Source organism: Mesoplodon mirus (genome assembly GCF_964341445.2).
Source record: "Mesoplodon mirus genome assembly, chromosome: 7".
In the NCBI taxonomy this organism is placed as follows: Eukaryota; Metazoa; Chordata; class Mammalia; order Artiodactyla; family Ziphiidae; genus Mesoplodon; species Mesoplodon mirus.
The window spans coordinates 57,494,656-57,517,140 of NC_138983.1; the positions used below are offsets into that span (position 1 = coordinate 57,494,656).

Below are 22,485 nucleotides of genomic sequence, written 5' to 3' on the forward strand. Positions count from 1 at the left end.
CCAATGCAGGGGACACGGGTTCGGTCGCTGGTCCGGGAAGATCCCACATGCCGCGGAGCAACTAAGCCTGTGCGCCACAACTACTGAGCCTGTGCTCTAGAGGCCGTGAGCCACAGCTACTGAGCCTGCGTGCCACAACTACTGAGGCCCGTGCGCCTAGAGCCCATGCTCCGCAACAAGAGAAGCCACTGCAATGACAAGCCCACGCATCGCAATGAAGAGTAACCCCTGCTCGCCTCAACTAGAGAAAGCCCATGCACAGCAACAAAGACCTAATGCAGCCAAAAATATACATACATACATACATACATACATACATACATACATACATACATACATACAATAAAATAAAATAAAATATAAATAAATAAAAGCTCAGGTCCAGCCTTCCCTGACTCCCAGGCTAGGATGCACACCACCCCCCACCCCTTTCTGGTCTTCATCTCTCTTTTAGAGTGCAGACCCAGTGGGTACATGTGGCTAAAACTTAGCACTTTGGGGACAGGTGACCCTGTCCCAGCAAGGCAGGGCCAGCTCATGAAGCCAAAGAAGGTACCTGCTCTGGAGAGCTTGGAGGGTTTGGGGCAGGGGCGTGAGGCAAGGAGGGCTCTGTCTGAGTGTGTGGAACGAATGAGTTGTGCTGCTGCTCCTGTGAGCTGGGGGGCGCAGTGGGTTTGAGTCCTGGTTCTGTCACAGTGTTGCTGGCGCAGTGACTCAGCCGTAGTGAACTTGATGCCCAACTTCTGGTCTGTTCCCAGCCTTCCTGCCAAGGAAGAAGAGTTACTGTCACGACCACCATCATTCCCTCCCCAGCCAGAGCCTGAGGAGCCCCCGGCCCCCTTCCCCCGGGGGCCTCCCCAGCCCCCATCTCCACCTCCCAGCCCCCCAGAAATTCCCCCGAAGCCTCTCCGCCTGCTCCCAGAGTTTGGTGAGTGCCGTAGCGAAACATGGGGCTCTGGGTGGGTGGCCTGGGATCAGGGCTGGAGAGTCTGCAAGGGCGTAAGGATCGTGCTCCCCTTTCTGTTGGGCCCTGCCACCGACCCACTATGTGGCCCTGGACAGGTGAGCATCCTTCCCTTCACCCTCAGAATGGAGATAGCACCCAGCTCTCTGACCTATTGACTGTTAGGTGTGGGCAGATGGCAGACTTCTTGATTTGCCCGTGGTTTGAAGTCTGGGACTGTTTTCCACGGTCATGGGCAGTTTGCTTTTCCTTGGATTCTCCACTTTTTCTTGTCTCGATTCTTGTTGCTTTTTTTTTAGCCTTTTTAATACAGTCCCTACCCTGACCCCCAAGACTGCTGCCCAGTCAGACCTCCCTGTGATGGCCTGGCCTCTCCTTTGGCCGCCCTCTAGTGCTGTCCTGTGAAGCCCCGAGAATATAAATAGCACTTCCTGTCCTTTGTGCCTTTTTTTGAAAGCCAAGCCAGGGTGGGGCAGGGTCTTTCTTAGGCTGGGGGAGGCCAGGCTTCTTTGCCTCTGAGTCTCCCCCTCCCCTCTATCTCCCCAGATGACCCTGACTACGATGAGGTCCCAGAGGAGGGGCCGAAGGCCCCAGCTGCCGTGATGACCAAGAAGGTGGGTCAGGCAGTGGTTAGGGTTTGGGCTGTCTGCCTGTCAGTGTGGAGGGTGGGCTACCCAGGTGCCTTTCAGACCCTGGGGACCACCAGATAGAGAGTAGGTAGCAGGCTCCCTGGAGAGTTCCCTTCCCCTTCACTGCCTTGCTCTGTGGGGGTCTGGGGGCTCTGGTTTGTGGCTCCAGATCCAGTCTTCAGCTGCATCTGGATGGCTGTGTGGCCCCTTCTCTCCCTTGGTGTTTGGAGCACATCTGTCTTGGTGTGTCTGTCCCTCTGTCTTTGTTTCACTTTCTGTGTCCCCGTGTCACCCTCTCTCTGAGTGCCTTAACTCTCCATCCATGTGCCTTTTTCTCTTTCCCTTTATCTTTCTGTCTTTGTCTCTCACTTGGGCCCGTGCCTTGCACTGGTTTTCTCTGTCCCTGTGACCCCGTCTCCCTGGGTTCCTGTGCAGACTGCTGGGGGCTGGGGAGGAGAGAAGTGTGAGGAAAGAGAAGTAAATGTGCAGAGTTGTGTGGGTCCAGGATGGAGTGGACAGAGGGGGATGGGGCAGCCCCTAGTTGGGTGTGATCTGGGACTTGGAGGGGAGCATGACACTGAGCGGGTCTGGAGAGCAGGAGGAACCCCCAGTGAGCCAAGTCCCTCGGGCCGTGCGCGTGGCCAGTCTGCTGAGCGAGGGGGAGGAACTGTCCGGGGACGACCAAGGGGATGAAGATGAGGATGACCGTGCCTACAAGGGCATCCCCAAGTAAGCGTCCTCTTCTCTCGGGTGGTTCTCCCACCCAGCTATCCTCCTTCCCCAAGCCCGGCCCAGCCTCTCCATCTCCTCCACCCCCACCCCATGGGAGCCCCCACTCTGGCCTCCTCACTCCCTCTCTTCTACCCCCAGTGGTGGATGGCACACCAACAGCCTGAGCTCATCCTTGCCCAGCAGCCTCCTGATCCCTGATCTCCCACCGTACCCCATGGACGGGCTGCCTGTGGGCCCCACCCCCAGCCCACCAGTCATCAAGGCTGGCTGGCTGGACAAGAACCCACCGCAAGGGTGAGTGAGGCCTGTTGGGTCCTATTGGTGCTCTGCATGGTGTGGGCTCTAGTATACTGGTATCGCGGATCAGAAAACCAGAGGGGACAAGGTTATTGGAGCAGGTCTCCCTCCAGGCCGACTGTAACCGCCGATCATCCCCACCAGACCTATACTTTATTACCCTTAAAACTGAGAAGTCCTTTCTCTGGCAGTCCAGTGGTTAAGACTCTGCGCTCCCAATGCAGGGGGCACAGGTTTGATCCCTGGTTGGGAAACTAAGATCCCTCATGCTGCACAGAGCAGCCAAAAAAAAAAAAAAAAAAAAAAAAAAATCCCGAAACTGGGAAGTCCTACTTTGAGTCTGACTTCAATCACTCTTGCTGTAGGTAAAGTTCATCATCTCAGTGACCACTTGGGATCCTCCCTCCCTTGGACCTGTCTGTTCCTAACTTTGTATGTGGCTTCCAGAGGGGGCTAGGGTGATCCCAGAGCCTCTCCCTAATTCCCAGTCCTTTGCTCTGTTGTCCCTCTGCCTCTGCCTCTCCAGATCTTATATCTATCAGAAGCGATGGGTGAGACTGGATACTGATCACCTGCGATACTTTGATAGTAACAAGGTGAGGCCCGTGTTAGTCCGTGATATGACCCTGCTTCAGCCTGGTCTTGGGTTGAACCCCGACACAGGACCCAGGCGGAGTCTGTCCCTAGATGAGTCCTCACCAGAGCTGTAGTGTGACTCCTTGAACTGTGTCCTCCTGGCCCATTGGCCAGCCTTGGCCTTGGCCAGGGTTGGTGTAGGGGCTGTCACCACCTGTGGGAGGTGGGGCTGCAACCTTCATTTCAACAGAGGTTGAGGGAGTCAAGGAGGGGCTGGGCCTCTGTGGGCCTCACCCCACAGTTGGCTCCCCTCTCTCCCCCAGGATGCCTACTCAAAGCGCTTTGTCCCTGTGGCCTGCATCTCCCGAGTGGCTGCTATTGGGGACCAAAAGTTTGAAGTGATCACGAACAACCGGACCTTTGCCTTCCGGGCGGAGAGTGATGGTAGGGAGGGGGGCAGGAGGAAGACTGGCAGTTTGGCTTGAGAAGTGAGGGAGGAGAACCAGGGCACATCTGCTCCCTCCACATCAAACCAAGAGAGGAGTCAACCCTCTGTGAGGTGGGGGAGGGGAGGGCCCCCTCTGACCAGCTTTATGCTGAGTCCTCAGAACCATACATCCCCATTTACAGGGGAGAAGCAGGCTCAGAAAGGCCAAGCGCCTTGCCCACCCTAAGTGGCACAGCTGGGATTGGAGCCTGAGCTTGTCCAAGTCAGAGAACTTAGAGATAGGTGGGCCAGTCTGGGCGGGCTTTCTGGCAGAGGTGTTGCCTGAGGGGCCTGGAATGGGGAACCCTTAGGGGGATCCCTACCAGGCTGAGCTGGGGCTTACCCCTTCCCCTTTGCCTGCAGCGGAGCGGAAGGAGTGGATGCAGGCCCTGCAGCAGGCAGTGGCTGAGCAGCATGCCCGGGCCCGACTGTCTAGTGCTTATCCGTTGGGAGTTCAAGGCTCAGAGCCCCCTGACCATGCCGGCAGCCTGGAGCTACGTGGCTTCAAGAATAAACTCTATGTGGCCGTGGTTGGGGATAAAGTGCAGCTTTACAAGAACCTGGAGGTGCGACTGGTCAGCCAGGCTGCTGAACTTCTCCTGTGCCCCCTGCCCACCTAGTCCCTTAGCCCTGCCCCCAACCCACCTGGTCCTTCAGCCCCAACCCCTGCCCACCTGTTCCCTCAACCCCACCCACCTGGTCCCTCTACCCCACCCACCTGGTTCCTCAGCCCCTCAGCCCCACCCACCTGGTCCCTCAAGCCCCCACCTCCCCTAACCTGGTCCCTCAGCCCTGCCCACCTGGTCCCTCAGCCCCGCCCTTTCCCCCTTCCCGTGACCCAGCTCTTTGCCTGCCCCCCTTCCTGCCCCTAGTTCTGACCCCTCTCCTGCCTGGTCCCTGAGCATTACCCTCCCATCACCGCCCTGGCTCTTGCACCTCTTACTTATTGCTACATGGCCTCTGATCAAGGTCCATTTACCCATGCCCAGATTCCTGAGCCCTCCCTTACCTCCTTCCTGGGCACTTTCTGGTCCCTAAAGTACCACCTCCCCCTCCTCTCTGCCCCCTCCCTGGACCTTGAGCCCCCCCACTCAGGCCTTGCCCTCACCCCTTCCCACCTACTGCCAGGAGTACCACCTGGGCATCGGCATCACCTTCATTGACATGAGCGTGGGCAACGTGAAGGAAGCAGCGGACCGACGCGGCTTCGACCTCACCACCCCCTACCGCATCTTCAGGTGAGCCTCCCTCATTGTTCACCTGCATCCTCACTCCCTCCCAGTATTTTCTTCTTGCATATGTAGGAAGCTGCCCCTTCTTCTAGGATGGATTTCTCCCCTCTCTTCCCAGCCCTACCCACCCTGCTGGGCCTTTACCTTCACTTGCTAACCTGCTCTGATCCCTTCCTTCTAAGAAATCTCACTTATACCCCACCTCCCTCTGTCCATCACTGTCCCCCCTTCCCTGCCACAGTGCTCCCACATGGGCTTTCTGCACCGCCCACTCACCCTGCTATCCCCTCCAGCCTGCCCTGCTCCCTCAGAAGTGCTTGTCTGTCAATAATAGTTGCTTGCGATCAAAGGCTGCTCTTCACTTCCTATCTCGTGCCCATCCTGGGTGCTTCTCCCTGAGCCTCCAAGACTCTACCATCTTGGTTTCCTCTGACCTCAGCCATCCCTCAGTGGTCTGTCTCTGTCCTCTGTCTTCTACCTGGACGGACTCGCCCACTCCCAGGCCTTCAGCCACTGCCTCTGAGGCACTGTGCCATGCCTGGGTTTAAATCCTGTGCATCAGCTCAGCTGCCGTGACGGAATACCACAGACCCGGGGTCTTAAACAACAGAAGTTTATTTTCTCACAGTTCTGGAGGCTGGAAGTCCAAGGTCAAGATTTTGTCAGGGTTAGTTTCTGGCGGGGTCTCTCCTCCTGGCTTGTAAGTGGCCGCCGCTTCACTGTGCCCTCACACGGCCTTTCCTCTGTGCACATGGAGAGAGAGAGAGATGTCTGGTGTCCCTCTTTTTATAAAGAAACCTGCTCTTAGGACATTATTTAACCTTAGTTACCTCCCTAATGGCCGTATTTCCAGATACAGTCACACGGGGGGTTGAGACTTCAACCTGTGAATTTCAGGGGGATGCGATTCAGTCTGTAACATCTGGGGTCCATCCCTGGGTCACTGCATGACCTGAGCAAATCACTTGGCCTCTCTGCGCCTCAGTTTCCTTGTTTGTGAGGCAGTCTCTGTAAAGCTGTATCTGATACAGTGTGCGGTGACTGCTCAGTCTAAATGGTGTCACCCCTCCTCCAGCATCGTCTCCTTTGCCCTTAGCTCACATCTCTGCCTTCAGGGTCTTCCTCCTGAGCTCTAGAGCTGCACATTTAATGGTTCTGTGGACGTTTTCCCCCTTATATTCCTCCCCAGCTCACTGCTCCTCCTTGGGCCCCACCTCCACCCATGGGGACCCCACCTCTCCTGCTCATTCCTGTGCAAACCCATCACTGCCCCCGTCTTGCCTCCATCACTCCCTCACCTCCGTCTGGCCCCTTTCCTGCAGGCCCTAGGCCTGTGGGCCCTCTGGCCTGGCGCCTGCCTCTTCACCCTTGGGCTGCCTATCTGTGACCGTCAGAGGATCCTTTTTTTTCCTTTTTGTTGAAAGCCAAGTTTGTATTTGTTCATTTCTTAGATTCGTAGTAATCTTTGATTGACGTCTGTGGCCTGAGATTCTTTGCCATCCTCCTTAACTACCACACAACTGTAACCAGCCACTTTCTCTGGAGTTTTCCTTCTCTGTCAGCTTTCCAGAGCCCTGCCCATTTCCCTAGATCCTTGTTGTCATGGACCTTAATCAGGTTGATTTGGTGTTTGGCTCCAAGGGCCTCCACCAGCCTGGTGTGCGTGGGCTCCCCCAGTTGGACGCAAGCATGCAAGACGGGCTTAGCACTTGGCTGGGGCCTTGGCAGGTTGGCAGCCTCAGCCTTCGTGGGCGAGGGTGGTCTCAGCACCTCTTGTAAAGCAGCGTTGACGTCCATTCCATCTCCAGCAGCAATGCCCTCCTTGGCCATGGCAGTGGTGGAGCTGAATCTTGAATGCACACATGTGACTTGGTGGCAGCAGGGAAAGAAAGAGCTGGAGGGGAAACATCTCTGTGTCCCTCACCCCCCCTGAAACCCTCTGTGGCTTCACTACTGTCCTCTGGGTGCACTCTGACCTCCTCTGCATGGCACAGGCTTGCCTTCTCTGTCTCCCAGCTTCTTTTCTGCCAGTACCCCCATCCTGCCCACAAGGCCTGGAATGCCCTGTGCGCCCTCCTGTCCCTTTGCACATGCTGTTCCCTCTGTCTAGAACACCTTTCTACCTCTTCACCTGGGTAAGCCCTCCTCATCTGTCAAGGCTTAGCTTGGACATCATTTCTTCCCAGCAGCATTTTCTACGCCCTGGGCAGGGCAGAGCCTCCTCTGGCCCCTCCGCCCCCAGCCCTCGTTCACACGTCTCTCAGGTCTGGGGTGTCCTTGCCTTTGTCCACGCCCACCCTCCCCACAGACCCTGGGCGCCTGCCTCTTCCGACAGTCAGCTCTCAATGCATTATTCACCCCCCTTCGTGCTGTGCCCCCTCATGCTGCCCCCAAATCCCTCTGAGTCCTTTCCCACCAGTCCCCTACCCCACTCCTGTGTCCCCAGCTTCTCGGCCGAATCGGAGCTGGAGAAGGAGCAGTGGCTGGAGGCCATGCAGAGAGCCATTGCCGAGGCCCTGTCCACCTGGGAGGTGGCCGAGCGCATCTGGGCCGTGGCTGCCAACAGATTCTGTGCCGACTGCGGAGCTGCCCAGCCTGAATGGGCCTCCATCAACCTCTGCGTTGTCATCTGCAAGTGCTGTGCAGGTGTGTAGGGGGGTTGGGGTGCCAGACCAGGGCAGGACAGGGCTGGGGTGTTGAGAAGGCAGGTGGTCTGTCTGGCTGGTGGGGCTGGAGCGAAGGCAGTATCAGAGCATCATTTATGAAGTTGCACCTCTGTGTCAAGCCTTTCCCACCGTGATTAACCTACATGGCAGGGATTCAACTTCTCACGTCATGAGTGGGGACACTGAGGCACAGAGAGGGAAAATGGCTCCTTCACGGTCACCTGGCAAGTAAGTGAGTCTGGATTTGAGCCCAGGCCTGTTGGAGTCTAGCACGGCTGTCACATCAGAAGAGCGGAAGTAGGCCAGGTCTGGCAGGGCTTTGCAAGCAGAGGGAGGAGCCGGTGTTTTATCCAGAGGGGGATGGGAGGCAGGGACGGGAGGGACGTGGTCAGATTTGCGCATCCGACTCTGGCTGATGGGTGGAAGCTGCGTCAGAGCTGGTGAGACTGGAGACTAGTGAGGAGACTGCTGCCGGATCCACGAGAGAGAGGAGGTGGAGCCTGGTCCCAGAAAGTGAGCATTTGAGAGGCGTTTAGATCTATGGAGGAAGAGTCCCAGATCATACGTGGAGGATGAGAGAGAAAGAGGGTGGAGCCTAAGATACATTCGTCTATTCAACCAGCGTTTATTGAGGGTCTGTGCTGGGCACTGTGCCAAGTGCTGGGAATTCGGCCCCACTGGGAACAGTCTTGGGTGGCTGGAGGTGGGGACCCAGGGGTGGAACAGTTCTGGGAAGTTGCTGTGGGACATCTAGGTCAAATGTCTAGGAGGCCTTGGGCTATGAGGGATGGGTGTGGAAAGCGATGACTCCATTGGAGACCAGATTAGGAAGGCATAGGCTCATGGGAGGAGTGAGCGTGTCCAGAGCGGATGAGATGCTCCATAGGAGGTTGCAGAGCGAGGTGAGGCCTAAGCCAGAGCCAAGCAGTGCCAGACACTCATGGTGCCCCCAGCCCAATCCCTGCTCCAGGGGTCCCTTGTGGGATCTGTAGCTGAGCAAGGCTGCATCTTTCCAAGCCCAACTCCCCGCTCCCCTTTCATTTCACAGAGATTTATTAAGCGCTCACTGTGTGCCGGGCTTTGTTCCAGGCACTGAGGCTAGACCCTAAAGCAGGCAGTCAACATTCCTTCTCTCGGGCAGCTTACATTCTGAGGGGAAGGGGCAGAAAATACATACACAAACCAGTAGAAGTATCAGGCAGTAACAAGTGCTAGGTAGAGAACGTGTTTGCCTAGAAGCCCTCTCTGAGGAGATGACAGGTCAGCTGAGATCTGAATGTCAGGAGGGAACTAACCTTGGGGAAATGGGGGAAGAGAATCCAGGCAGAAAGAACAGTGTAAAGGCCCTGAGGTAGGAATGAACATGGATGATTAGAAGAGGGAGGAGAATTTGAGTGTTGGGGGGAATAGGAGGGGGAGAGGCATGAGATGAGGAGAAGAAGCAGGTAAGGAATTTTGATCTAATTCTGGGGAGAATTAAGAGAGAGTCTAAAGCAGGGGTTTTTGAAGTAAGAGGTTTGCATTTTAAAGAGATCACTCTGGCTGGGTTGTGTGGAGAGTGGCCTGCAGGGGGCCAAGCATGGCTGTAGGGGACCAGCTGGGGGACTACTGCAGGAACCCAGGTGTCAATTACAGGGCTCAGTTTTGGGGTGCCCAGGGCAGGAGTGTGTGGGAGATGGAGCTGCAGGCCTAGCCCCTGTGTCCTGCCCATGGCCTCTCCCTGTCTGCCCCCATGGGCACTGGGGTCGTGGTGTGGGGGGGGAGTGCTCATGTAAAGGAGAGGACCCAGATGACCCCGTGTCTGGCCCTCTGTCTACAGGGGAGCACCGTGGCCTGGGCGCTGGTGTTTCCAAGGTGCGGAGCCTGAAGATGGACAGGAAGGTGTGGACGGAAACACTCATTGAGGTGGGGAACCAGCTATGTTTGGGGTCTGCCCCTCTCAGCTGCTGCCTGGGTCTTCCAACCCCATCCCCCCCATCTCACCAACCCCAGCACCCTGGAGCTAGGAGAGACCTTTGGGATCATCTAGGGGGTGGGATTTTGGGAAAGCTGATTTTTGGCAAAGTCAGCAAACTGGCCAGTGAGCTAAGAATGTTTTTACAATTTTAAAAGGTTGCTTAAAAAAACAAACAACAACAACAAAAAAACACCAAGAGGAATATGCCACAGAGACTGTGTCCTGCAAAGCCTAAAATACTGACTTCATTTTATCTCTACTCATGTGCACCAGTGGGTATGAGTATGTCCATTTGGGGGATGCTCACACGTGTACATTTGTGCCTGTGTACTTGGGGTTGCCAGGTACTGATATGTGTGGTAGTTACAGGGGAGAACCTGCAACAGGAAGCTGGACCAGGGCCCGACCACACATGGCCTTCCTGACAGCCCCAGCCAAGCTGCAGACTTCAGAGTAATTTGGGTGTCATATCCCCTGTGAATTAGGGTTAGAATCCCCAGTTTACAGATGAGGACGTTGAGGCCCAGGGAGAGAAAATGACTTGCCCAAAGTCACAGAGTGAGTCAGTGGCGCCTGGGACTGTTTCCTCTTTGTTCTCTGCTCTGACCCCAGCACCCCACGCAGGCCCTGACAAACAGGCAAGGTGGGAGGCCCAGGAAATGGCTGTGGAATGAGTGATCGGCAGAATGAAAGAATGAATAAACTAGTCTCCCGAATGCCAGAGTCTTGTGCACAGTCTGCCCTCACCTCTCTTCGCCTGAGCCCAGAGAGGAATGTCAGGGACAGGAGATGTTTCCAAAATCCCTGTCCACCCAGTTGGCTGACTGGTTAGCCGCCACCCCCCCGACACCCCACCCCCAGCTGGGATAGTCTCAGGAATGCAGAGTTCCAGATGTGGGACTGGGTGGGGAAGTAGCAAGGCCCCCAGCCAGGCACCAGGCCTGGGGCGTCCGCCTGTCAGACTGCCTGCCTCTTGTCCTGGGGACTGGGCTCAGGCCCAGGGTTGGTGGGGGAGCACCCATGGCCGCCAGCAGGCCCCGCTGTCCCTCAGCTTCCCTGATGGAAAAGTGGGCGCGTGGCCTGGGTCTTCCAGCCCCTCACCTAACAACCTCAAAATCAACATTTTGGCGGGCGTGGGCCCGTGGCTGTAGGCTCCCTTCTAACCTCTTGCCCACACCCGCAGCTCTTCTTACAGCTGGGCAATGCTGCTGGGAACCGCTTCTGGGCAGCCAACGTGCCGCCCAGTGAGGCTCTGCAGCCCAGCAGCAGCCCTGGTGCCCGGCGATGCCACCTAGAGGCCAAATACCGTGAGGGCAAGTACCGATGCTACCATCCTCTCTTCGGCAACCAGGAGGAGCTGGACAAGGTCAGGGCACTGGGCCTGTGAGGCCTCCTGAAACACCTCCGTTATTCATGCCCCCCCTCACATTCCTCACTCTGTTTCAGCTCATCTTTTCCACTAGCTCAGAGTGATGAGTGGCCCTGTAGGGAAACTGAGGCCCAGGGGGCAGAAGGACCCTGCCTAGGCCACAGGGACAGTTGGGACAAAGCAGGGAGGAGCCAGGCCTGACCCTTGGGCCAAGGCCACGTCCCCAGCATCTGTCTGCCTCCCTCCCCTCCTGCTTCCTCTGTCTCCTCACCCCATCCTGCTCCTTCTGAATCCTGCCAAAAGGAGTGAACTTGATGGGGATGCTATTTCCTGTCAGGCTCATGAAAAACAGCTGGCTGCTCCAACCCATCCCCTTCCACACCCCACTCAAGATGAGGCCCCTCGTGGGCCCCAGGCCCTGACAGGCCGGGAGCCAAGCCCTGTCCCTGGTCTGGCTTGGCCTGAGTGGGAGGTTGCCTGCTTCGAGGCAGAGGGATGCCACTTGTGACTTCTGGTCAACCTTCAGCCCTTCCCCCAAGCAGCCCCACCCAGTCAGGCTCAGTCCAGCTAGAAGCCCAGTGGGAGCCAGGCCTCCACCTCCCAGGAACCCAGGCGTCCAGCCCCCAGCCCAGCCCAGTCTAGCCCGCCAGCCAGGAGGGGCGGCAGCTCCCATTGGTTGGGAGGGATGGGCAGGCGGTGAGGAATTCAAATGTGGGAGGAATGAGCTACAAAGCACCCCCCTCTGGCCTTCCACAAGGCAGAGGGAGCTTGAGAGCCTCTAGAGAACACGCCTGTGGCTGACAGGGTCCCAGGGGGCTGTCAGCAGGGTGAGCCCTGGACTGCTAGGACCCCTGGCCTCTGTGGGGATGCCCCTGCCACCCCTCACTCCTCTCGGCCTTTCTTTTCCTCCTCCTGTCTTTCTTCCTCCCTTTCTCCTCTTTCACCCTGAGGGTGGGCCCCTAACCTGGGTGACTCCTTCCTCTTCCTGACCCCGACCCCACACCCAGACCCCGCCGCAGCGCGACCCCCGTCCCACTTGCCCCTCACTCTGGCTTAGGCTGACCCTCCCCACTCCGCTCCCCTCCTCCCAGGCCCTGTGTGCCGCAGTCACAACCTCAGACCTGGCTGAGACCCAGGCGCTCCTGGGCTGTGGGGCTGGGGTCAACTGCTTCTCGGGGGACCCTGAAGCCCCCACGCCCCTGGCTCTCGCCGAGCAGGCGGGACAGACGCTGCAGATGGAATTCCTTCGAAACAACCGGACCACAGGTGAGTGTCTGGTGGGACCATCCTCCTCAAGGGATGGGGCCTCCCTGCTGCCAGGGCCTGGCCCTTTGGAGGGGATGCCAGTTATTGGGTGCTAGGGGCTGGGTATTGTCCTGTGAGGTTTGATTTACATACCACTTGAGCTATAATTACAACTCCTCCAGGGGCCCTGGTGCAAGAGTTTGTGTGACGTTTCGGGTTTGCACGTCAGTGTACATTTGTGCCTCTGGCTTCCCCTTCACACGCGTGTTTGTTTGTATCTCCCTTAGTGTCTCTGTCTCTGCATCTCTTTGTGTATTTGTGGGTTCCTCCCTGACCCACAGTGTGGGACCTCGGGGTGGCATCCGTGTGCCGGTGTCCGTGTGTCTCTGAGTTGCTATGGCTCTGCTTCCTTGCCCCTGGGAGTGTCGAGGGCGTTGGGGTTTGTGCATGTGCAGAGCGTGTCTGCGCTGCTGTCGGGGGGGAGGTGCTGCATTTCTCTGTGTGCGGGGGACTCGCCACAGCAGCCCTGTCCGCCGTTCTGTCTGGGTGGGGCTCTGTTGCAGACGGGTTGGGTCCCGTTTGGCTCCTGCTCTCGGGGTAGCTGAGGAGGGGGTGGTGGGGGTGAGCGCCGCTGGTCATGGCCCAGTGCTAGCCTCTGGGGCCGCATCCTAGGACTGAGGGTGGAGATCTGCGGCCAGGACTCTGGGCTCAGGGCCATGGGTGGGTGGGGTGCGCTGGGCTGGAGAGAGCCCAGGTGTCCAGGGAAGGCACAGGAGACCACCCAGCTGGCTTGGGCTTTGGGACTGCTGGGAGCAGGGCTGGAGCCGGGCTGCTTCCTTAGGCTTTGCATTGTCTGAGACACGCTCCCTTGTTGTTGGTGAGTTTGCTCGAGGGCCGCCCCCCTCATTCTAGTGTGCTGGTCCTGTGCCTGCAACACGAAGAGCTGGGCTGGGGATTCAGGGGAGCTCCCTGGAAGGAGAGGTCCTGGAGCCGGGCCTTGTGAGTGGGATGGAATTCGCACAAGTGGGGAAAGGTGGAGAATGGCTTAGGCAAAATCCTGAATGTGGCAGTAGGAGGCCAGGAGTGCTAGTCAGGGAGCGGTGCTGGGGAAGGAGGGGCGGGTGACTGAGTGCCAGCTTAAATACCCAGCCCAGATGGGGGCAGGGGGGACACCCTTGGATGGTGAGCATGACCAGCCACTCTTTCCCCCCCTTCCCAAAAGAGGTACCTCGGCTGGATTCAGTGAGGTCCCCGGAAAAGCACTACTCAGTTGTCCTGCCAACTGTGAGCCACAGTGGCTTCCTCTACAAGACTGCTTCCGCCGGGAAGCTGCTACAGGACCGCCGGGCCCGGGAAGGTGGGTGCCGGGCCAGAGCCCGCCCTGGCCATGGCATTCTGGCATGGTGGCAGGGCCAGAGAAGCCAGAGCTGGCCAGGCTGGGGGATCCATGAGGGCACCAAGTGCACTCTGGCAGTCACCCTGCAGGGCTTCCTGGGTGTGGTCTCGGGTACACAGTTGGTGCTTAATAAGTGGGCTGATGGGGGTGGGAGTAGAGCATGGCACTGCAGAGCAAGTCACTGCCAGAGGTTCCTTAAAACAAAGAAGACTTTATTGAGTACCTATTAGGTGTGGGCCCTGTTTTGGGCATCTGGTGTTTGGAGCACGTGGATGCTAGGAAGTTTGAGGACTGAGCTTAAAGGCCTGTCCGTCTATCACCTCAGCCTTCCATTTGCTCCCAACTCTGAGTAAAATCCATAGTCCTTATTACCACGTCCCACAAGGACCTGCACTCAGCCGCCCCACCCCATTACCTCTCTGACTCCTCTTCCCTCACTCACTCTGCTCCAGCTTTACTGGCCTCCTTGCTGTTTCTCAAACATAACATTCATGCTCACCAGACCCTTTGTACTTGCTGTTCCCTCTGCCCAAAATGCTTTTCCCTAAATATCTGCATGGTTAGTCTCTCACTTCAAACAGTTCTCTGTTTAAATGTCACTCCTTGAAGACTTCATTCCCCACCACTTAATCCAAAATAGCAAGCCCTACTTTCACACTACTTATCTGACGTTATTTATGGGTCTATTTATTGATTCTCTGTGCCCTACTGGAATATAAACTTCTCTTGGCCAGCGCTATAGCCCCCAGCACCTAGAACAGTGTCTAGCACACAGTGGGCCCTTGCAAATGTCTGCAGGATGAGGAGTGACTGAGGCAGGCCTGGCGCTCCTGGAGGGAGCCCAGGCTGGGAGGCAGGCTCTGGGACACGCTGCCTTCAGAGGGCAAATGTCATGTCCTCATAGCCAGGATAAGAAACAGTATCTGCTGTGTGAGCATTGTTGAGGCCGTTGCTCACCGCATCCTTCAGCACCCCCGGATGAAGCCCTCCAACTCCCAAAGGGATTTCTTTGGAACTCTGTGTTACTCACCACCTCACTGCCCCTGGGGCACTGCCCCTAGTCTACCTTCCTCTGCCTGATAATGTCATTTATATAACTGCCTGGGTCACCCTTTTTTCACCCTGGGTGCCAGGAAGCTCTGAGCCAGTGTGATGCTCAATGCTGTGAACTATACGAGCCTGCATGGCCTTGACAATCTGTTCTTTCTCCTACTTTCCTGGTCCAAATTCCCATTTCTGTTCCTTTATGGGATCTTGTCAGTCTCCTCAGAGTCACTGTAGGAGGAAGCAGAGTATAGAACAATGGGTCCTGCTGGCAAAGGAGGGTGGGGCACGGGGGGCTATGGTATGAAAGGCTTCCTCTGGCATTTGGGCTGGCCTTCAAGGATAGAGGGTGTGGGTGAAGGGAACAGGGTGAGCAAAGCAGGGAGTGTGGGGTATGTGTGCAGGAGTGGTCAGAAAGGTGGCTGGGGAGGTGGGCAGGTCCGGGGGAGAGGTGTGGGCTGGGCTGGGTTGGTGGAGCTACAGGGAGGAGGATGGATTTGGGGGAAGCTTGTGAGTTAGAATGGAGAGGACATGGGTCAGGTGGGAGTGGAGGCCCAGGGAGGATGCAGAGGTAGCGTTCAGGTGAGGGTGAAGGGCTCCCTCATGGTTCCCCTGCCCAACTTCTCCCCAGAATTCAGCCGACGCTGGTGTGTGCTTAGCGACGGGGTCCTGAGCTACTATGAGAATGAGCGGGCAGTGACCCCCAACGGGGAGATTCCGGCCAGTGAGATTGTGTGTCTGGCAGTGCCCACTCCCGACACCCATGGGTGAGCACCCCTGGGCAGAATCACAGACTGTTATTGATGTAAAGTCCAACCCTCCATTGGGGAGACAGGGAAACAGGCCCAGAGAGGGGCAGGACCTCCCCAGGGTCGGACAGCAAGCTGGGGCTGTGCAGGGGCTAAACCGGGTTTCCCGAGGCCCTAGCCTAAGGCTTTTCTCCCACCTCGTAGGGGGCCAGGGGAAGGGTAGTCACGAGGGCAGTGTGGCGGGTGAGGGGGCAGTGCTGGGTGGAGTGGGCCTGAATCCTGGCCTGTGTATCTACAGTTTTGAGCACACCTTTGAGGTGTACACAGAAGGAGAGCGGCTGTACCTGTTTGGGCTGGAGAGTGCAGAGCTGGCTCGTGAGTGGGTCAAGTGCATTGCTAAGGTGGGCCTGGGTGAGCAGGCGGGTGTGGGAGGAGTCTGTCAGGGCCCAGGGTAGGACCTCCTGGCCAATCCCCTGTATCTCGGCTTTCCCACCGCATGGATCAGGGGCTGGATGGAGGGCAGCAGACACAGAGCCAAGGCCCTGATGTGATCTGCAGCTCCCTGGTGGTGGGGGAGGTCAGGAGACCTATCTCAACTATGTGGAAGGAGGGCCATGGGCCTTGCACTCCCTAGGTGCTCAATATGTTTAATAATGAATGACACGCAGAACCGTCCTAGGATGGACAGTGCTGCCTCCAGGGGGAGCGCCTTGTCCTGGAGGAAGGAGGCAGGAAGGCTGCAGAGGAGAGCTCTGCCCTGGGGACTAGAATCAGGTGCCCTCTGGCTCTCCTGTGCCGTGAGGGCCTGTGACTCTCATTCTCTTGTTCATCGACCAGTCATCTGTGAGCTTCCTGACAGGCAGTCCTCAGAGCCCCGGGGATCCAGGTGAACCGGTCTTGATCCCAGCTCCTCAGTGGCTCCCATGCTGGTAGGGGAGACAGATGGGGTCCAAACAGCAAAAACTGTAATTGATGCTACAACAGAGGGCGAGAATGCCTTGGTGCCATGGGGCCCCAGAGAAGGGACATCCCTTGTGTCTGGGAAGGTGTTCCAGAGGAGGGCATATCTGAGTGAGTATGAAGTGGGACATGATACCCAACTTAGTTCACTGTGCTGGGTTCTGCCCTGGGAGAGAGAGAGGGGAGAGCTGGGTGGAAAACAAGTACATGGCCACAAGCCAAAGGGCTGGGGTATCCAGGGTGGGCAGTGCTGTTGGCTGATGCAGCCTCCCTGGCCATCTCCCCTTTCCCTGGCCTCCCCACCAGGCATTCGTGCCTCCCCTGGCTGAGGATCTGCTGGCCCGCGACTTTGAGAGGCTTGGGCGCCTACCCTACAAAGCTGGCCTGAGCCTACAGCGGGCCCAGGAGGGCTGGTTCGCCCTCATCGGCTCCGAGCTCCATGCTGTCTTCCCAGAGGGGCCCTGCGAGGAGCCGCTGCAGCTTCGGAAACTACAGGAGCTTTGTGCGTACACCTGGACCTGGGCCCCAATCTCTGGGGCACCCTATCCTGGGCTCCCAGACCCCAGCCCCTCCCCAGAAGTTTGAAATCTACCCTAGCCTGTCCAGAAGGAGCCAGCCTGCCCTCTCATGTCCTCTCCTGGCCTTGGGATGCATCTCAGCCACCCCAGGGGTTGGTGGGTGTGTCCCAGAGGTGTGTGGACCCAGAGAGCCTCAGCAGGGAGCAGGTTGGGGACCATGAACAAGGCCTGGGCCTCACCTCAACCCACCCCTCCACAGCCGTCCAAGGGGACAGCGAGAACCAGGTGCTGGTGCTGGTGGAGCGACGGAGGTGAGCTCCGGCCTCCCTGAGGGGCTCTGAGAAGCCTGGAAAGTCTGACAGGCCTGGGAGGGGTGGGGCAGGGGTAGGTCCCCAAGTGACTGACTCTCCGGCCCAGGACGCTGTACATCCAGGGGGAGCGGCGGCTGGACTTTACGGGCTGGCTGGGGGCCATCCAGAAAGCAGCGGCCAGCTCAGGGGACACGCTGTCGGAGCAGCAGCTTGGAGACTCGGATATCCCGGTGATTGTGTACCGCTGTGTGGACTACATCACCCAGTGCGGTGAGCCCCGCCCCCATGGCACAGGCCCCGCCCCTCCCCACCCCGAGAGACTTCTACCTCCTGCCCCAGAGGCCAATCCTCACCTTCCCGGCATCTCTCTGAAAACCGTGAGGCCCTCCCCTTGACCAATGCTCCTGGCCCCTCACGTTTGGCTCCGCCCCCAGCTCAGCCCCACCCCTCTCCAGGCCTGACGTCGGAGGGCATCTACCGCAAGTGTGGGCAGACATCAAAGACACAGCGGCTGCTGGAGAGCCTGCGGCTGGATGCTCGCTCTGTGCGCCTCAAGGAGGGCGAGCAGCACGTGGACGACGTCTCCTCGGCGCTCAAGCGCTTCCTGCGAGATCTGCCCGATGGGCTCTTCACTCGAGTCCAGCGCCTAGCCTGGCTGGAGGCCTCAGGTGGGCCCTGCAGCCCGTGCCCAGCCTGAGACCAGGCCAGTGCTGCTGACTTGTACACTCTGATCTCAGTTTTCCCTCCCCTCCCCATCATGCACTTGGACTAGGCATGCCCCAGTGGTGGGCTCCAGTCCTTCTCCCTCCTTTCTTCTTATTCCCATTGTCACTCTATACAGAGCCAGGGTCCCTTGGAGAATTCTTTATCTTTGCTGCATGGCTGGCCTGATTTGACTTGGAGCGGGGCAGGGAGTGGTGTCACCTAGGATGAGAGGCAGGGCAGCCAGAGGGGTGGGACAGGGGAGGTGGTTACAAGAGGGTTCCTGACCTGATCCATCTCCCCGCACCCAGAGATTGAGGATGAAGAGGAGAAGGTCTCCAGGTACCGAGAGCTACTGGTGCGTCTGCCCCCAGTCAACCGGGCCACGGTGAAGGCCCTTATCAGCCACTTGTACTGGTGAGAAGCGGCTCTACTGGGGGGCTGGGGTGGAAAAGACTCTTCTGTTCCCAGTCTGGCTGACTGTTCTCCCCTGGGAACCAGGTGGGCCTGGGAACTGAATGTTGCCTTATGATGTGCTCTGGTCTTGGACACTTTGTCTCCCAGCTTACTTCCTGAAGGGTGGGAGAATAGAGGCGGTTTCAGCTGGCGGACAGATCTCTCAGTTTCCCAGCCCTACTTCTCCCCAGGACCCAAGATATGGCCAGAAAGACTGTCCCCTCGTCTCCTTAACTACTTGTCCTCTCTGACTGGGACCTTCCCTGGCCTCTCTCCAGGGGCCATTCATGGGCTTGTCAGGAATTGGGAAGGTGAGGTGGGGAAGTTCTGGGCTGACTCCTCAAGGCTCCATTCTTCCCTGTCCAGTGTCCAGTGCTTCTCAGACACGAACCAGATGAACACGCACAACCTGGCTATTGTGTTTGGGCCCACGCTCTTCCAGACAGATGGGCAGGACTACAAGGCCGGCCGCGTGGTGGAAGACCTCATCAGCCACTATGTGATGGTGTTTAGTGTGCGTCCCCAGCCAGTGGGCAGTGGAAGGCAGACCTCAGCCCCTGGGCGGCAGTGACCACCTGTCCCTCTCCCTTCCCCAGGTGGATGAGGAGGAGCTGAGGAAGCAGCGGGAGGAGATCACTGCCATTGTGAAGATGCGTGTGGCTGGCACTGCGAGCGGGACTCAGGTGAAGGGCAGGGCCTGGGGTGGGGGGCTCGGGCCGGCCGCCTGCACCTGCTCCCCAGGCCTCCAGCTGAGCCCTGTCTCCCCACAGCACGCCGGCGACTTCATCTGCACTGTGTACCTAGAGGAAAAGAAGGCGGAGACAGAGCAACATGTCAAGGTGAAGGCCAGGGACCTAGAAGCTAAGGGGCCGGGAGAGTCAGGCTGGGCTGGGCACAGGCTCAGATGACCAGGGGAGCACAGCTTCCATGCTAAGGGGATCCCTGGTTTGGGACCTGTATCTGGCTGCTGCCAGGGCCTGTCTCTTTCCCTTCTCCCCACCCAGCTCATCAGGACCACTCAGACACCCCCCTGCATCCCAGGACTCCAGAGGACCCTGAGAGGGGTGGCCTTGGCCCCTGGATCACACAGCAGTGTTGTGGCAGAGCAGGGGCTGGGGGTGGGGTAGGCTGATCTCCTCCTCCTCCTGGGTCCCCACAGATCCCAGCATCCATGACAGCTGAGGAGCTCACCCTGGAGATCTTGGATCGCAGGAATGTGGGCATCAGGGAGAAGGACTATTGGACCTGCTTTGAGGTCAACGAGAGGGAGGAGGCAGGTGGGTGACCACAGGATTGGTGCAGGAAATGGGGCGGCCCCAGTCTGTCCTCCTTTACCCCACAGTGTGCTGACAGTGGTGGTAAAGGGGGTTTTAGAGGGTGGATGTCGCTGTCATGCTGTGATCCCAGTGACGGTGGTGGTGATGTGCTGGCAGGGGTTCAGGTGATGTGGCTGATGGAAGGAACCGTGAGAGGGTAGATGGTGTCGGCTATGGCGCTTTCTCAGGTGTCGGTGAGAATGGTGTTGCTTACGAGGGTGGAGATGCTGAATTTGATAATGGGATTGTGAGTGACAGCATTGGTGGTGAGGGGGGTAGTGGGTGGTGATGAGCATGCAGAAGGAGTGGGGTGGGGTGCTGTGAAGGCGCCATCGTGGTGAAGGGGAGTGATAAAGGCGTTTTAGGGTGAAGGATGATCTCAGTGGCAGTGGAGGATGAGGGCGTATCTGTTCATTTATTTTACCGTTATTTGTTGAGTGCCAGGCACTGGTCAGGGGAGCCAGACACACAGTCCCTACCCTCTTGGGGGTAGTCTGGTATGGAATAGACACACTAGTCCCATGATCACACCGGTAAACGCACAACTACAGCCTTGTTAACTGCTGTGAAGGAAAGGGCCACAATGCCACCAGAGCTTTTTTAAAATTTTTACTATTCATTTATTTATTTTTGCTGCACTGGGTCTTTGTGGCTGCGCGCGGGCTTTCTCTAGTTGTGACGGGCGGTGAGCGGGGGCACCTCTTCTTTGCGGTGCACGGGCTCCTCATTGCGGTGGCTTCTCTTTCTCGTGGAGCACGGGCTGTAGAGTGCAGGCTCAGTAGTTGTGGCTTGCGGGCGCTAGAGTGCAGGCTCAGTAGTTGTGGCGCACGGGCTCAGTTGCTCCGTGGCATGTGGGATCTTCCCAGACCAGGGATCAAACCCGTGTCTCCTGCATTGGCAGGTGGATTCTTAACCACTGCGCCACCAGGGAAGTCCGTCACCAGAGCATATAACAGGGTCTTTGGCTTTGGAGCCCCTGAGTTAGGAGGTTAAGGAAGAGTAGGGGTTCCTTGGTGAAGAAGAGGGGGAAGTACTTCGAGGCAGTGGGAACAGCATGGGCAAAGGCCCTGTGGTGGCTGGGGACACTATTCTTTCAAGGAGCTTAAGATAAGGGCAGTGAGAGGTTGTGGCACAGGATGGGGCTGGAGATAAAGGCGGAGGCTGCCCTCAGGGCCTGACTACAACGCAAGTCCATTGAAGGGTGAGTGGTTGGGAGCTTGAAAAGATTACTCCTTACTGCTGGGTAGAGAGACGTGGGGAGAGGGGATGAGAGCACACAGCAGAGACTGCTTCAGAGGCCACAGTACTGGTCCAAGAAGATGGGATCATGGGCCAGGGTAGCTGCAAGGAGATGGACAGAAGCAGAGAGATTCGACACATGGAGGCTGAGAGGGAGGAGGGTTTGTTTCTGACCTGGGTGGCCTGGGGGGCGGTGCCAGTTTCCCTGATGAGGACACACAGGGAAGATCACCGGCTTGGTCTTGGACATGTTGGGTTGGAGCAGGTTTGGTCCCAGCCACGTGTGTTGGGTGTGGGAGGTGGTCAGGGCAGCATTGTGGCACTAGGAGGCAGAGGGAGTGGACGGCGCCCCTGGGCACGTAGGTGATGTGTGTCCATGGGCCAGCCCTCAGTGCTGTCAGGCCAAGTGGCCCTGGTGACGGCGTGCCCCCTCCCCAGAGCGCCCCCTGCACTTTGCGGAGAAGGTGCTGCCCATCCTGCATGGGCTGGGCACGGACAGCTACCTGGTGGTGAAGAAGCATCAGTCCATGGAGGCCATGCTGCTGTACCTAGGTAAGTGGTGTCCCTGGATGGGTGGTGCCTACAGGGTTGGGCAGCCTAGTGGTAGGTCCCTCCATCCAGAGCTGGGGCGAGATCTGGTGGTACCAGGCGGGCGGGCCTCTTCAGAGGCTGGGGCAGGATGGAGCAGTTTCCTTCATCCTGGGACTCTGCCCTGGGTGTGTGTCTGTGGGCGGGCGGTTGGTGCAGCCTGTGCCCACTCCACTCCTCCCCCAGCCAGCCATGTGGGTGAAACCAAGCACGGCATGATGAAGTTCCGAGAGGACCGCAGCCTCCTGGGCCTGGGTCTGCCCTCAGGTGGCTTCCACGATCGCTACTTCATCCTCAACAGCAGCTGCCTGCGGCTCTACAAGGAGGTCCGGGTACGTGATCCTGCTGGGTCCTGCCCCAAGATGGGCACCTGCACCCAAGTGTGCTCAGACACCCCAGCACAAATGTCCCCCTGGGCCTAACAATGGGAGCATCCCTATCGCGGGGTCTTGGGGTGGCACAGCAGTTGGGGGAAGCTGTGGACTCTCAGAGACCCTCCTGCTGTGGCCCTCGGTGATCACGTGGCTTTGCCCTGGAGCCCTACTAGGCCCTAGTACCTGGATGCCATCACATCAGGCGTGTGCTACTCACCTGTGCCTGGTCAAGGCACCCACAAGAACATGCTACATGGTGACAGCCCCAGGTTGTGGCCTGTGCATGCCTTGTTGCTTCATAGGCCATACCCCATCCCGGCCCACTCCATGCCCATGCTGTCCACATGCCGGGCGTCCTCCCAGACCAGATGCCATCTCCGTCCTAGCACTGCCCCCACTGCCCCAGCATACAAGCCACATCCCGCCATGCACCACTACACACATTGTCCTAGCTCTGGACCTGGGCCTCCTTCCGTAACCCTGATCCTCTATCAAACAGAGCCAGAGGCCATGGAGCGGGGCCCCTGAGACCGTGAGTAGCTGTGGGTCAACTGCCAGCTGCCTTACACCTCCTGGGGGCCAAGTGAGCCTAGTGGGAGCACGGGGACACAGCCAGAGCTCCTGGCCGTCTCCAGGCATGGTTTCCCGGCCGCCACCCTAGGGCTGTGGCCTAGGCTC

At 58.1% G+C, this 22,485-nt stretch overlaps 1 protein-coding gene across 9 annotated transcripts in view; it reads left to right on the top strand.

The window, feature by feature from the left end:
- ARAP1 (ArfGAP with RhoGAP domain, ankyrin repeat and PH domain 1) overlaps window positions 1-22,485 on the top strand; it is a 67,110-nt gene that overhangs the window by 36,498 nt on the left and 8,127 nt on the right. For 3 of the 9 annotated variants that reach the window (XM_082626288.1, XM_082626289.1, XM_082626290.1), the window contains 27 exons: window positions 759-928; window positions 1,511-1,578; window positions 2,192-2,322; window positions 2,464-2,619; window positions 3,149-3,218; window positions 3,522-3,642; window positions 4,049-4,251; window positions 4,814-4,923; window positions 7,364-7,563; window positions 9,403-9,488; window positions 10,724-10,906; window positions 12,001-12,175; window positions 13,377-13,511; window positions 15,226-15,361; window positions 15,642-15,744; window positions 16,610-16,805; window positions 17,081-17,132; window positions 17,239-17,402; window positions 17,588-17,800; window positions 18,146-18,251; window positions 18,657-18,804; window positions 18,887-18,973; window positions 19,061-19,129; window positions 19,450-19,567; window positions 21,284-21,397; window positions 21,620-21,765; window positions 22,307-22,339. In XM_082626288.1, coding sequence (XP_082482414.1) covers window positions 759-928; window positions 1,511-1,578; window positions 2,192-2,322; window positions 2,464-2,619; window positions 3,149-3,218; window positions 3,522-3,642; window positions 4,049-4,251; window positions 4,814-4,923; window positions 7,364-7,563; window positions 9,403-9,488; window positions 10,724-10,906; window positions 12,001-12,175; window positions 13,377-13,511; window positions 15,226-15,361; window positions 15,642-15,744; window positions 16,610-16,805; window positions 17,081-17,132; window positions 17,239-17,402; window positions 17,588-17,800; window positions 18,146-18,251; window positions 18,657-18,804; window positions 18,887-18,973; window positions 19,061-19,129; window positions 19,450-19,567; window positions 21,284-21,397; window positions 21,620-21,765; window positions 22,307-22,339 — 3,493 coding nt within the window. Of the gene's footprint in view, window positions 1-758; window positions 929-1,510; window positions 1,579-2,191; window positions 2,323-2,463; window positions 2,620-3,148; window positions 3,219-3,521; window positions 3,643-4,048; window positions 4,252-4,813; window positions 4,924-7,363; window positions 7,564-9,402; window positions 9,489-10,723; window positions 10,907-11,646; window positions 11,737-12,000; window positions 12,176-13,376; window positions 13,512-15,225; window positions 15,362-15,641; window positions 15,745-16,609; window positions 16,806-17,080; window positions 17,133-17,238; window positions 17,403-17,587; window positions 17,801-18,145; window positions 18,252-18,656; window positions 18,805-18,886; window positions 18,974-19,060; window positions 19,130-19,449; window positions 19,568-21,283; window positions 21,398-21,619; window positions 21,766-22,306; window positions 22,340-22,485 lie in introns of those variants that run through there. The other 6 variants (XM_082626292.1, XM_082626291.1, XM_082626287.1 and 3 more) reach the window with 5 other exon arrangements.